The 15,592-nt window shown below is 39.6% G+C and overlaps 1 protein-coding gene across 1 annotated transcript in view; it reads right to left on the reverse strand.

The window, feature by feature from the left end:
* The window catches only part of cacna1aa (calcium channel, voltage-dependent, P/Q type, alpha 1A subunit, a), a 67,804-nt gene that overhangs the window by 22,732 nt on the left and 29,480 nt on the right, over window positions 1–15,592 (reverse strand). Inside the window, exons 26-37 of the mRNA XM_042392248.1 lie at window positions 9,368–9,467; window positions 8,600–8,760; window positions 8,218–8,358; window positions 7,928–8,129; window positions 7,640–7,804; window positions 7,098–7,208; window positions 5,206–5,289; window positions 1,770–1,886; window positions 1,476–1,541; window positions 1,109–1,206; window positions 783–933; window positions 156–283 (exon numbers count right to left, since the gene is read on the reverse strand). Of these exons, the coding sequence (XP_042248182.1) occupies window positions 156–283; window positions 783–933; window positions 1,109–1,206; window positions 1,476–1,541; window positions 1,770–1,886; window positions 5,206–5,289; window positions 7,098–7,208; window positions 7,640–7,804; window positions 7,928–8,129; window positions 8,218–8,358; window positions 8,600–8,760; window positions 9,368–9,467 (1,524 nt within the window). The remainder of the gene's footprint in view (window positions 1–155; window positions 284–782; window positions 934–1,108; window positions 1,207–1,475; window positions 1,542–1,769; window positions 1,887–5,205; window positions 5,290–7,097; window positions 7,209–7,639; window positions 7,805–7,927; window positions 8,130–8,217; window positions 8,359–8,599; window positions 8,761–9,367; window positions 9,468–15,592) is intronic.

Genomic DNA, 15,592 nt, shown 5'->3' on the forward strand with positions numbered 1-15,592 from the left:
AGTAGTGTCTGTGATTTTAGTGGACTACTAAAGCAAACACCAAAATATGAGAAGTTTATGGATATGACTAAGTCAAAATTACTTTTGTGTTTCTTTGCGTGTGTGTGTAAGTGTATGTGTGCATGTGTATCTAGTGCACACACATTACCACTCACCAGGCGGCAGGATCATACTCGGCCCATATCCTGACATACTCATCCAAGTGGTGAGGTCCCAGTATAGAAGAATCTCTAGTCAGGTATTCAAAGTTGTCCATGATGACGGCTACAAACAGATTCAGCATCTACACATACATACACATCAACACACACACACACACACACACACACACACACACACACACAATTAGAGTTAAACAGCTACACATGCTACACAACTGACTTTACAAAATCATCAGTTTAATAATTACGTTTTTATGGAACAGCACCAGAAACATGTCAAGTGTCCTGTTCATTGTTAGTTACTGATTTTTATCTCAAGCTGCAACTCAGAGCTGCAGAACAGTGTGAGAGGGGAATATCAGATCAGTTTTTTGTATAGACTAAAGAAAAAAGTGAGAGTGGGACTTTACCATCTGGATTTGGAATCACTTCTTACGCTGCCATGAACATGGCTTTCTTCTTCTCATAAAACACATTAATGTAAGGCAGGATTATACTGTATACCCTTTTTAATCATTCCTGTCTTATGCATGGGCATGTTCCCACATGTATGCAAAATACAATCTATATTTTATGTGTTTTATGCCGTTTAAATGGTATAGGATCAAGAAATGTGCTCACCAAGAATGAACAGAAGAAGATGAAGGAGACAAAGTAGAGGTAGGCAAATTGGCTGCCACACTCAGGCTCTGTATTCCCTGACCGGGGGTCGCAATCCTTACCCCCCAGACACGACAACATGATCTCATGCCATGCCTCTCCTGTTGCACTCCTACAAACACACACAAGGGATTCCATGATGTATAAAGGCTTTGACCAGTATAAAGTCTACCAAAACTATAACAGGTTTGTTTCTGATGGTTACTTGGAAATGGCAGTTGCACAAAAATGAATAAATACTGCATATATACAGATTTATGCACACACACATCTTCACACACAAGCACCTGAAAAGAAGCATGAGAGCTTGTATGAAGGTCCTGAAGTTGTTGTGCTGGTTGATGGCACTCTCTCCGTCTTCTTCGATAGCAATATTCCCAAACAGCTGTGGACACAATCACACTATTAACACTGAAAACCAGACTGTAGTCGCTAAAGCAGAGCTGAAGATTTTGAATAGTAGTATGAAAGCTTTTCCACGCACATACCACAGCCACAACTTTCACAATATTCCCCCCCGCCCCCCACACCATTATCACCATCCTCATTGTCCTTCCCTATCTCGCCCTTCTGCTCATCATCATTATCCTGTAAAATATATTTCATGTATCCCAAAAGCATTGTAGAAATTTTTAGGTTGAGACTCTCACCCACCTGCATCCCAATGATGGCATAGATGAAGAACAGCATGGCAATGAGGAGGCAGACATAAGGCAGTGCCTGAGGAGAGACAAATGAATTGTTTGGTATTAAGTTTGATACATGTGAACACAGCGTGCATATGTGAGATAGCACCTAGGCATTATTTATGTTTATATACAGTACCAGTCAAAAGTTTGGACACAACTTCCCATTCACTTGAATGTGTCTGTAATCTACACATGTGAATGTGCTTAATATCTGTCTGTGTGTGTGTGTATGTGATATGTTGTATAATTGGGTGTAAACCTTGAAGGACTGAACGAAGGTCCAAAGCAAGATGCGGATGGTTTCTCCCTGCCTCAGCAGCTTGATGAGACGAGCTGCCCTGAACAGCCTCAGGAAACTTAGGTTGATGAAATTATTCTATAGTACCGCCACAACATGACCAGAGAGAGAATGAGAGAAGGTAGGAAAGGAAAAGAAACAATGGAGACGGGTGAAAGAGGGAGGATAGAGGGATTTGGGGTTGGAATAAAGGGAGAGTAGTTTTAGGGCAAAGTGTGCAAGCAATTTTCCTGACACAACCAAAACATTAAAAAATGAGAGGAAAAACAGTCAAACCCAAACTGAAGGAGATTCAAACTCAATACAAATGAAATAACCAGGAGCCAAACAAGTCAAAGCAAACCAAACTAAAAACGGCAAGGCTCCAACAAGCTTTTCATAAACCAAACAAAACAACACAGGGGGGGGAAGGAAATCATCCAAATCTAACTAGTTTCATCCAAATTGGGTTACGTAGTAGTAATTGTGGTAGGAGTGGTGAGTAGTTAAGAGTGCAGGGACGTCAGGACGTTTTCTTGGAAAGACAACCAAATGCACTAATTCTCTCAAGGCAAAATATACAATATTTTAAATGAAGCAAGTCCACAGCATGCAGATGTGCACTAATACAAGACAAAGCAGCACAGCTAATGGCAGCTTATGCACAGTCAAATAGGACTGGCTGCCGAAGTCATGTGGCATGCTGTTGTGATGTCACAGGCAAATAAGAACAAGAGAGTGGTTGAAGGACAACTAAGGTCATTATATCTGAAGGGAATTTCTTACGATTCATTTATTTTCAGCCTTAACACTCTGATTACATACAGTATTTCAAAGGGAACATTGTGGGCCAGTTTATATTTGAATGGAGCATATTCATCTTTTATTTACAAAAACAGTATTATTTATACAAAATCTATAATACAAAGTTCTTCAACCATTTACCACAGTAAAGAACACAAGACTGCAGTTTGAGACTTGAAGTGCTCAAAAGGGACTGGCAGCAGGCACATGCAGGTTCCACCTACAATGCAGCATGTATTACACTGATGTGTGTGTGTGTGTGTGTGTGTGTGTGTGTGTGTGTGTGTGTGTGCGTGTGCGTGTGTGTGTGTCTGTGTGTGTGTGTGTGTGTGTGTGTTGTGAAAATAAAGGGTTCCTGCCAAAGACATGCAAGGGGCAGCATGCATCATTTGTTCTCTCTGCCACGGGCAAAGCTTTGGACTCTGTCGTTGTTACTGGAAACACTCTCCCAGTCACTGTCATATGTGTGGATGTGTATGCGAGTATGTCTGTGCATTCAATGAATGCTAATCTCAACGGATAGATGTAGCAATCTATTCCAGTTTATACAGTCAAATCCTTTACAAACTGAACACTAGTTCTTAGTAAAGGATATACAGTATTGGTAGGATTTATGACTGAATAAAATATATAAAATGATACAGTGACTGGTAGAGAGGCTAGTAAACTTGGCAACAAATTAAAATGTTGCAAATTTAGAGCTCACTTAAAGTTGAGGGTTCTGGGTAGTGGGGGTCAAGCAAAACATGCACATTTCACAACATTGGCTGGGATGCAGTTAAAACAGATGCAGTAAAATAAGATCTCCAAAAAATTACAAACCATCTACATGTGGATGTTGCAGATATATGGTTTATAGCAGCAAATTTTTGGATTTTTGGTTGGTTCGAAGAACAACCAGAGAGATTGACCAAGCCAGTTGTCATGGGTGGACACAGAGGATTCATAGTGCATTTTGATTGGACGGAATCACAGGAAGTAGTAGGTGTTGGGGGGGAGAAGGGGGGCGGGGCGAAGTAGATTACAGTAGATCGTCGTTAAGTGTGTGGACGATTTAAAGAAAGCATGTAAAAAGATAAAAACAAGAAAAAAATCAATAGTCATTACAGAAACAAGTTAACACAGCAGCAGGTTTCTGTCTGCAGATTTTGTACATCCATAGAGCAGGAATACCAAGGACCAAGACAGTTGGAAAACTATACAGATTCTAAATGAATAAACATGACTATATCAATATACAGACCAACCAGTCAATGAAAGATTAATAATAATCTGGCTGGTGAACAGCATAAATGTAAATGCCTGAGTCATTGGTATCCTTTGCTTCCTCAGACAGAACTGGTAGGTACAGTGTGTAGGTTACAGTACACTGTGAAAATACTGTATGAATAGCAAATAGCTAAATAACATCAAAGCTATCCAGGAGGTTGATACATGATTAAATGCAGTTTGTATTCCATTCATACCAGGTCTACCTGTAATTCTGTGCACAGCCAGTACATTAAAGAAACTCTTAAGGTGTGTTCAGACAGGAGGTGGTGCAAATCTTCGCCTTGTATTATTCTTGCGGACTATTAGCTTCAAACAACCAATGTCCTGGGAAAATTTGTGTCAAATTGCACCTGCTCACATCTTTCCATTGACTTTGTATGCAATTGTGCATCTAAAAATCGCCTTATGTTCTGTCTGAAAACACCTTGAAAATTAGAATTCGAGTGACATTACCCCCTGATATATGCACTCACACAAATAAACATGATATACGCACACATACATGAACACTAGCCCACAAATTTTTCAGTTTCATGGCCATTTGCCACCTCAGTCTGGCAAATAAATTAACCTTCGTTTTTTTTCATTGGTTCTCAGTTTGTGTTTCAATTTGCCCTTTAGAGTGCTTTCAGGTGATGTAACGCAACCTCATGCAGCAATATTGGAGGCCTAATTTTGGAAAAACAACACCAGAACCAGCTGAGTCAAACCGTAAACTTAAACTTAAAATAAACTAGATCTATAACGGACCAATAATCTTTCAGATATTTCTTTTCTAGTTCAGTTGCTTTTATTGTTTGTTCACTGTCAGATGTCCTATGATCCTTCAAGACAGCACCAGCTGTAGTTACTAACAGATGACTGATGCAAATGCTATTGGCCTCCTGAGCTGCAACCTGATAATTTCATTGGCTATTAGGTTGCTTGGAGAAGCTGGCTCGCTACAGAGCATCAGCATGCTTCCTGCCTTGCTGTCAGTGGCTCAGTGCTAGCTAACAGTCACTGGTCTCTCCTCATCCCACCAACTGGGACAATTATATAAGACTTTCAAGAGATGTTCATGCATGACTGAGCAATGCAAGACTTAACAGTGGCCTCTAACTCATGCTCTCCCCTAACTCCTTGTCTTGTCTACTGTATGTTTTTTAGCTTATGTGACAGATGTGCAAGCCTATGGACACATGCTGAAGCTCACCTAACAAATATGCATAATTGCTCAACAAACATACACTAAACAAACATTGCAAATACAATATCATATATCTGTGGCTACAGTTTCGACTCCTCAGTACAGAGCTCTCAAACATACACGTCCGCACACATATCAGATCCTGCTACTTACCCCAAGCTCGGTGACCAGAATGTCAGTAATGCTGCCCAGAACTGTCACACAGTCGAAAATATTCCAGGCATCTTTGAAATAATTCTGAGAACAGGACAAGAGAGAGACAGAAGAGAAGAAATAGAAGTGAAAGAGGCAAGAGAGGGGTAGAGAAGACACAGGAGTTGGAAAAAGGAAGAGGCGACGTGACAAGAGTGAGACAGTAAAATGTAAAAGAATATGGATGTGGCAGAGAAGCAGACAAAGGAAGTAAGAAATTAATAGAAGAGATAAAAATTTAAAAGGGAAATGGGCAAAGAAATTATATGCAGCAAAGATGGACAACATTGGAATATAAAAGTATGAAAGGAATGAAAGGTAAAGCGTGAGGGAAAAAAACACAGATAGAGAATGACAGTCAGACAAAAAGAGAAAGAGAACAAGAAAGTGAAAAAAAAAAAGATATGTCAGTGTCGGACAGGAACAGGAAAGAAATCAGATGAGACAAATGGACCATCAGGGACGGTACGTTGGATGAATGCCAGCAGACAAGTTGGGGACAAATTGTACCGCATCAGAGGACTACACCAGCCATCAAATGTCACTTACTGTATATCATAAACCAAACCCGCACAAACGCATACTTTTAAAAAAAGTCCTCTTAGTTTTTTTTAATCTTTCTCTTCTTAAAAGAAAAACTATGGGATAGTGAGGATCAAATGCTGATGATGGAGGTCTGCTTCTTTTGCTCTCCCACATATTGCCTGAAGCCAAACTGTGCATTAGACAAGTGGAGGGACATAGAAAGAACAAAGGAGGCAGCTATTAAAATAAACCACCTTGACGAACACAGACGTCACCCACCCAGTCCCTGTTATTTGTGTGTACGATTCTACAAGTAGTGTGTGTTTGAGTGCGCTTTCCCAGTTCAAATCCTATCCCGCTTAATCTCCACCTTCTCCGTAATCTCTGCTTCTCTTTCTACCGCCTAGCTGTCATTCACCCTCATTCCTCTAATTATTACTGTTCCCCCTCTCTCCCAGCATTTATCCCTAAACTATTTCCTCCATCAATTTCCTTCTCCTTGCTCCCTGCCTCCCTCCCATTCCTCTGCAGCTAAGATGACTGCACATTTTACTGCTGACTTCTGGCAGTTTTCTTTTTACCTATAATAGTATCTCTCTAGCTTGCCATCCCCCCACAGTTTCTCCTAAAATATGTGAGCAACAATGCAAGACAGACGATGTGTTCCAATGTAACAAAATAACCAATGAGCTTGGGGTGAACCCTTTGAAGCAGAGTGCTATTTCATCTGCAGAATCCATTGTTTTCCACATCTTAGTCTCTTTTAGTTTCCTATTTGTGGTTATCAGACATGAGTCTTACCATTTTCGCAAAATGGTTTGATCTTGCTTTACTTTTGCTTGCTTTACTGCACTTTTACAGCTTTAAGGACATAATTACCCAAAAACTCAACCTTGAACAGTTTTACAAGGTGAATTTCAGGCAGGATAGCATGGTTCTACATTGAATTTTAGGTGCTGCTGTCGGCCAAGTGGCACTTTTTTATTCTAAATAAAATGCTAAAAATCTTTCTGGAATGTTTTTTCTCGTTAAATTTGTGCGCTGATGAATCTCAGGCTCTGAGGCTCTGCTTTTGTCTGTCAAAGGCCGTATTTATTGTCTCACTGTTGCAAACTGCCTAGTAACCCTTAATAATCTACGTGTGTACAACATTATTGTGTAATGATAATTATAACAATAATGATAATATAATATATAATAATGTAATATAATAATAACTTGAGAGCACTTGAGTGTTGTTTGCAGAAACAACACTCAAACAAAGATACAGTAAAGCACTGGCAGTATATCCCCACCACACACAAACCCACACACACACATACACTCACCAGTGCTCCAAAGGCGATGATCTTGAGTACACACTCCATGGAGAAGAGGGAGGTAAACACTATGTTCAGGTTGGCTAACACACCTTCATAGGTATAAGAAGCTCCGTCGTACTATAAACAAACACACACAGGCAGCGCACACATACACACGTTCATTTACAAAAATGACAGAATGGATCGCCATACACACAAATAATTGTGCATTAATGTAGACACACAAACACAAACACACATCACCGGGGACAGAAAGAAAGGCGAGTATAAAGACATATAAAGAGACGAACAGTCCAGCTCATCCAGTGGAGAGTCAGACATATTAAAATTTGTTCATCACTGGAAATCACAGGAAATAGCAACATCTAAATCCAAATTAATGAGAGTTTATGTTTTGTAACTGAGGGGGAGACAGAAAGAGATAAAAGTACAAAAATAGAGAGATGTCAACTTCTAAAATGTAATAGTCAGTAGTTAATGGTTTTTGATGTGTGTTTATGTTTATATGAGCATTACTGTTTCTATGTTTGTAGCGTGTAGACTTTTACCTTCATCATCAGCACAACCGTGTTGAGCGCGATCATTGCCATGATAGTATACTCAAATGGCGGCGACACCACAAACTCCCACATTCGGTATTGAAAGCTCAGCTTGTTCTGGGGCATGTGGCGTGTCAGAGGCCTGGCGTTGATGGCAAAGTCTATACAGGCTCTCTGCAAAAGAAGACCAAAAAAAAGATGTTTTTGTTCTTATCCTGCCATGATCTTCCCTCTTTCTTCCATCCATCCCTTCTTCTCTAATCTCTAGCCACCTTCGCTCCATTAATACTTCTTCACCTCGTTCTTTTCTAAACTGTAGTCCTCCATCATCTTGTCTCCTTGCTCCTGGAAGGTGATGATGATGAGAGCCACGAAGATGTTGACGAAGAAGAAGGGGAAGACCACGAAGTACACCACGTAAAAGATGGACATTTCCATCCGGTATCCTGGGCTCGGGCCCTGATTCTCATAAGTCGCATCCACTGAATGTTTCAGCACTCTGCAAAAGAAGAGAGGGGGTACAGGTGGTGTTAAATGTCTGAAAGCATGCGCGTTGCATGTGGCTGCTCATGTTCATGTATACTCACTGCGGCCACCCCTCTCCAGTAGACACGGTGAAGAGGGTAAGAAGGGCCCAAGCCACGTTGTCGTAGTGGAAATCGTACTTCTTCCACTCCCGCTTCTGCGCCTTCACTTCGTTATCACGTTCATACACCAGATACTCGCCCCTGAAATACACATAGCACATCCTCAACACATCCATAAGGAGGACACTTTGCTACAATACTGATATAATCATGTGTTTCTTAGTAGATAGTGAAGAGGCAAAGGAAGGGGAGGAGACACCTGAATTGTTTTAAAACCATATGAGACAAGCATTGTGCATGAAGGGGCTCATCTTAATGCTAAGACAGAGGCCAAAACATTTTCACCAATCAGGGTAAGTTATTACAGTTGGTAATTTCTGACCTGCAGTCGCGCTCAAACTCTTTAGATTCATCAGTGCAGTAAAAGAAGCGTCCCTTGAAGAGCTGCACAGCCACCACAGCGAAGATGAACATGAAGAGTAAGTACACAATCAGGATGTTGAGCACATTCTTCAGAGAGTTCACCACACAGTCAAACACAGCCTGAGGATCAAGAAGGGGAGATGGCAGAAGGAGAGATGGTAGTTATTATATGAAAGAAACATGTAAGCTTTAGATTATTTGTGTATTTTGATCTTTAACTGTGACGTCAAATGCTACTGAAGGGCTAAGAGATAAAATACAAAAAATATAGTTCACTGCGGCCCAATTTGTACTACTGTACGGAGGCAGATTTGCATTAAAAACAAAGCAACATGTAAATGTCCAAGATATTTGGGTTATTGATTAGATGGTCAAACATCTTCAACATACACATGAACCTTGAAGAAGAGCGGAAGAATTATGACCAAAAAATGGCATAAAAAATCCAGGTCCAAGCACTCAAGGTAGGTTGAAAAATAGATGGGCTAGAGTCCTTAAAAGACACACTAATGCATGTCCCCTTGCGCCTTCTTCAGGGTGTGGAGACACAAAGAAACAAACACAGTAACTATAGTTGCAGCCACCAAAGGTGTGACACACACCTGCATTTTTTATGCCATTTTTTTGTCATAATTCTTCTGCTCTTCTTCAATATTATTCCCTTCCATGAGCACTGGTGGTTTGAGGGACACCAGCAGCGCCCCTGTTACGTCTCTCATAAACATACCTTGAGTTTGGGGAGACGTTTTATAGTCTTCAGAGGTCGCAACACTCTCAGTACCCTCAGAGACTTGATGGTGCTGATGTCTTTTCCCTTACTGCTCCCCCTGTATGTGCACATACACACATGCACGCACACATACACACACATACACACAGACACACACACACAAATTAAGAGAGTCAGCAACTTCACTGGGATATGACAGGCTTAGTCCTCTCGATTCCAAAATGGCAGTGGGCAGCCATTCCTTGATGGTATTTGTGTCCGAGTTAACTCAAAATGAGTAACTGCGTCGGGGTTAAATACATAGCAACACATGCTGCATTGCTATTATATTACGCTTTAGCCTTATTTCTGAGTGTAGGGTTAGCATTGTAGCTACATGCTAGAGTTAGGTGGTACTTTACAACTACAGTGCATGCTATGGGAACAACTGATATCATTCCTGTCTGAATGCTATCTAGTCGCTACACTTTTACACGTTTAATACGCTGCAATGTATTTCAATGCTTTACAAAGATGACTAAAGCCTCGGCTTGCACATGCCCAGCTAATGGTGAAACGTAATCATGCTGCATTGAAACCTTGCTTTCCATGCTGCAATATTTCGTCTTTTAAGCAGCAGTTTGAGTGACAGAGAACTCAATTCTACACAGAGACATTTGCAGAGAGAGTTTAGTCATGGTCTCAGCGAGACATAAATGACCCCATATTTTCTGTTAGCAGCTGACTAACAGAAGCCTTGTTAGAGTGGTAACAGGTACAATTAAGTGCCTTCCTGTATATAACATACCGTAAATAACATACTGACAGCTTGGAAATGCTCCCCATTATAGATAGTTAAAAAGGAAAAAAAAAAAAAAACTCCTTAAGCTTTAAATATACAGTAGGGTCCAAAGACTCTCCCATGGGAAAGTGGTCCCAGACCTTTCAACTCTACTGTATGTTAAAGGAAGTGTCACTATGTGTCAAAAAGTGGTAAAAACTTGAATAAATAGTCAAACTCTCTCTTTTGATGACTCAATTTCTATAAACTCCAAGCTACCACTAGGATAGGCTGGTTTCACAGCATTGTTCAAACAGCATGGAATCTTGTCTTGTAGGCCCTTCGGCAAAGACAAAGATTTTTTAGCAAGCATCTCTTGATGAAATGCTGAGCCAAACCTCTTTTTTTTTCACTGGCTTTCTTGGTACATGTGTAACAAATGACCCAAACCTTTTGTTTTAGTTGCACTCAACACTCTTCACAAAGCTAAAACATCACAGATTTAAGAACTACAAGTGAGTCAGCCAGTTAACAAACTGACTTAGTGCCAAGCTAAATATATGAGAATCTAAAGAAACAATACAGTACTAAACTGATGCTAAAACTGGCTATTCTGAAAGCAGAAAAATAATGACCTGCTTTTGAAATAACTGGCTAACTTCTCAGCATCTAGAAAAATTTACAATGGTTTTAACTCCTTGGCCTGATTTTTCTAAATTTCTCATATATCCAGTATAAAGATCAGGGTGAACAGATTAAAGCAAAAGGTCATTGATACTGGTCCTTAGGGGAGAAGCAGCTGTATGTACAGCCGCATGTGTCTTACAGCTGTTATGCCAGATGGTAGACTTCTGGTGGTTGTGTGCATGTCGATTTTGTGTGTTTAAGTGTGTACACATGTGTATTGGTGTGTGTCTGTGGTTGAAAAATCAACCTAATTGTTGTTTCCGTATGGGGACTTTCTGATTACACAGCTCTGTTTACATTTACTGTACTCTTGATTATTTTCTGTGATTCACCTGCGATTAATATTGTAATTTCAAATGTTTTTTGTGTGAATCATCAGAAGATTTGACACAACTTGAGGTTTAGTTGTGTTTGAGTCAGAGCTCTTCCATGGTGAACAATGGGAACAGAGAAGGACAGACAAGTACAGAAGTCAGCTGTGATGATGGGTGGATGAACAGGAAACAGATGTGTGACCAGAAGAACAGGTACTGAGAGTGCAGAAGGAAGAAATGAGGACGTTAAAGAAAGAGAACTTTACCCGCCGCCGCTGTTGGTGGTCCAAACGGAGAGATGAGAAAGGGTGAGAGACAGCGAGACAAAGGGAGGAGAAAGAAACAGAATGGGACACAGAGAAAAGAGGGATTTCGGGGGAAAACATCCATATGAGAGACAGAGAGAAAAACACCAGGCCTGCTTTTTGTTAGATCAACCCTCCCACCCATAGACTACTGATACCTAATTAATCATACACATGCAAATAAACACGTGCAGTCACAATTTGGACAAAAGTGTGACTAGAACACAGCACCAAACGACTGCCTTCATCACTGATATTTAATTAGTGATGGGTCTACAGGCCAGACGCTGCTTAAGTGCATTAAATTTTTTACTACATTGTATTCTAATTCCACCAAAATCTTCCAAACCTAGTTTACACTTTCAATTTGGTCTTGAGTTTGTCATGCCCTAACTACATCATGGAATATGTTAAGCCTTTGCCACATTGCAAACTTTTAAAATCTGCAAATTAGCACTCCCTTTCAACAACATAGATAAACGGTTAGCTGAAATCTAATGAGTCATATGTCAGTGCTTAAATTACGATTGATGAGGACTGCTAAAAATGCCTTTTGTCAGTTTTAACTGAAAGACCAGAGTGCCCACACATAAATTTAAAACAAACAATGTCTGCTGGAACAAACATTATAATATCTCAAAATGTCAAATGTCAGTGTCAAACTCTGTCATATATCACGCAAGCGTCTCTGCTTTGGAAGCCTGTCTGGACATTAAACTCAGTGCGGCTGCAGAAATGTGCAGGACAGCAACACAAGCGGTCCAAGACACTAGCAGCCCTCAGACCAGACTAATTGGTTTAAAGGAGCGATAAACATCTCCAATGAGACTGCTGAGCCTATCTGGAGTGCTGTTTGATTTCCACCAATTGAATGAAGGCACTATCTTGATGTGTATGAGTCTGTTCTGACTGGCTTGAATCTCCCCATCGGCCATTAGTGTTGTTAACCCCTATTGTAGTTAAATCAGACTTTATTGGTTGAACTGGCTAAATTGATTGTTTTGTGAGTTTGTCTTATATGTGCAAAAGCAGCATGGAGCAGACTTTTCTGTATAATTAAAAATAGCTCAAGTTCACGCTTACAATATTAAATTTATTTTTAATATTAATGTAAAAAGCGTATAAAATTTGTTATGTGCTGTGCAGTTGTATGCTCTTCAACTATTTGAAATTTTTCTGTAATTACTTAGATTACATGATTGTCTATTTTTTCAGTCCATTATCTTTACCTTCACTTTAAACATTGTGTCACCACATATATCTTTTTTTAGCCCGTACTTAACATTTCCTTCAAACGTACAGACACAGAGAGACACAGAGAGAAAAAACACAGACACATATAAAGTTGACCCACATATAAATATGTAACACAACGAGGTAAGAGGAGACAGAGTTAAGGACAGAAGCACACAGATATATACACACGGAACGGAAACACAGATAGTTTTATGTGTACCACATATACAACTAGATTCAACTGAAATTAGGGGGAAGAGTGTTAGTGAAAAAAACATACAAATAGAAATGATTCAGAGAGGAAGACCAGGGCAAAAGCCGATCTTGTAGGTGAGGCACCACCACTAGAACCCTGGAGCACCTGCCGCATGTTTGTTTTCTTTATGGGAGAAGCAATTCATCAACTTCATGGAATCAGTAACAATGTACATAAGTACGAAGGAGTAGTGGGTGTTCAAATAATTGAAATCTCTTGTGTCGTCTTTTAGGCTTAAGCTCACATTCATATGTCTCGGGTTTGTTTGATTGTTTGTTATTCTACAAAACTTATATAATGTAAAATCATGTTGTTTAAAATATCTGAAGCAAACATTCAGTTTTTCTTTCAGTCCTTCAAAATAACAGAGTTTTTCGTTGATTTTACAGAATCATTAAAGGAGAACTTCTTTAGAGAAGTGGCAGAGACACCAATTCATCTGTTGACAGTAGTTTTAACGTACAGTACCATCATGCAATAAAGCCATCGGACATGAAATTAATAAAATTAATACAAATAGAGGGTGTGGCTCCAACCACAAAACAGTATATTAGAAGGAAGCTGTCCATTAGTATTCAAGTATCCATTATCTTTCTTCAAGGTAATGATACTGCTGGCCACAAACTACAGCGTAGAAAGTAACCATTGTTTTATTCTCTCCAAATATAAGAAGATGTAACAGTAAATTTGAATAATGCATAGTAACTCTGTAATGGGCATGGTTTGAATGGTTAAAGGATGGATTTTCCCAATTTCATAAGCTTGTGGGGTCCTTTCTTTCTCATATTCACAGCTGACCTGAAAGAACTCAATTGTGTGGACATGTTTGAGGTCAGAAGGAGGAGGAGGAAGAAGTAAGAGAGATGTTGGGTGTTGCTATGGATAGTGAAATAGGTGAAGGGTTGGAGGAAGGGGTGAGATAATTAAAGCAGGGACAGCCCAGTATTTTGCTTTAATGAACAACTTTAGGTTTACTGTAGTTCAACTTCCTCAGATTTAAGGTAGTCTGAAAGCTGAGTGATCGAGACCAAACTCAGAATCCAATGAGAAAACAGTTTGAAGGAACATTGAAGGGACAATGTTAGAAGATACCATGCTGGGGAAATGCAAGGTGGAGAGGTTTTCTTTTTTTTTTTTTTTACACTAGGCAAAGTTCCCATCAGCTTATGACTCAAAGTCATCAAGCTGTACCAACTAAAAACAAATAGTTTATCAAATGCTTTATGCACAATGCATTATGTCACTTAGCCATTTCCATTTTAATATGCATGGATATGGAGACCTTATGTGTGAATGAATGCAAACCATCCACATCAACTGAACCTCTGAACGTTACTCTCAGTTTCATTTCAATGAAATTCCACCAAAATTTAAAAATATATTTGGCTTCATGGAAATGGTCATGTGGACTCTTTACAATCCCAATCTTTGTGATAATCATTTGTGGTAATCTGTCATCCCAGTGACTAAATATCTGTTCAAGTCCAATCTATTAGTCAAGGCAACAATGCTATTTCTTCAGTCGTGCAGTACTGTACACTGGCCTGGATACAATCCAGTACAACAGCCCAACAATAGACTAACTTTGTAAAGCTTATAATGTTTAATTCTGCTATAATGTTTAATATATCGAAAGGTTGTCTTAATGGACAATATTAAATACAGGGCTATTATACTGAAAGGCATATGACTGCACATGTGCAAAGCCTAAAGAGGTAACTGTAAGTATTTCTGTTTTATGGTTGTTGATAGACAAACACCCCACCCTAGCCCACTAACCTCAGTTAACCAACACAAGAAATGGCTAAGTGACATATGATATGAATGGAGGAGGAGAAAGCACACAGGTCTAATTTTCTTAGACAGACTGGGCTTACAACCATGATAAATCACTGAAGCTAGTTAACTTACTGTTACTGTTTTCAGTCCTGCATTACCTGCATTACCTAACTGTCACAAAGCAACATGAACAACAACAAAAATATATGTCATATGGCAAACATATTGCTTACGTGGTTATTAGGCTAGCGTGTGAGATTTTTATTCAGACTTAATGCCAATTAATGTTGACATTTACAGCAAGCTAATGTGCTCATACCATGGCAGATTAGCTTTGAGGGAAATTATAAATGGTCACTTACTTGCACGGTGAAAATTTTGTAGGATCAACATAGCTAGCTGAATCGTTTTCTCGATTTTCTGAAACAATAATATGCAATGGCCAGAGTATCTTGCTCTCCTTGTAAGGACGTTTCTTGTGTCTGCCAGATATACTGTCATTATCCCCGACCTTTCCACCCTCAGGTGTAACCCACACATGAATCCACAAAAACTAAACATTTGTGGAGGAAACATTTGCACAGACGTTCCTGAAATTACAGACTGTTTTTTAAGGCATGAAATAGTATCAAGCACAGCCTTATACTTCTGACGATGACCTGTGTGAGAGTTTGTGTAGGAGGTTACAGCATTACCATTGTAAACATATAGTACTGTGTGTCCTCGAACTACACCAATATCACATTACATTTAAGGATGATTGCAGTCCTGCAGATATTTTTCACTTTATATTCTCCCCAACCATGCAAAAGCATGACAATAAATCCCAAAACTCAAGATTCATGCTTTGTACCCAGCATAGTACTCATAACCTAAGCCCCAACT

This window comes from Thunnus maccoyii, chromosome 18 (assembly GCF_910596095.1).
Source record: "Thunnus maccoyii chromosome 18, fThuMac1.1, whole genome shotgun sequence".
NCBI classification, from domain to species: Eukaryota; Metazoa; Chordata; class Actinopteri; order Scombriformes; family Scombridae; genus Thunnus; species Thunnus maccoyii.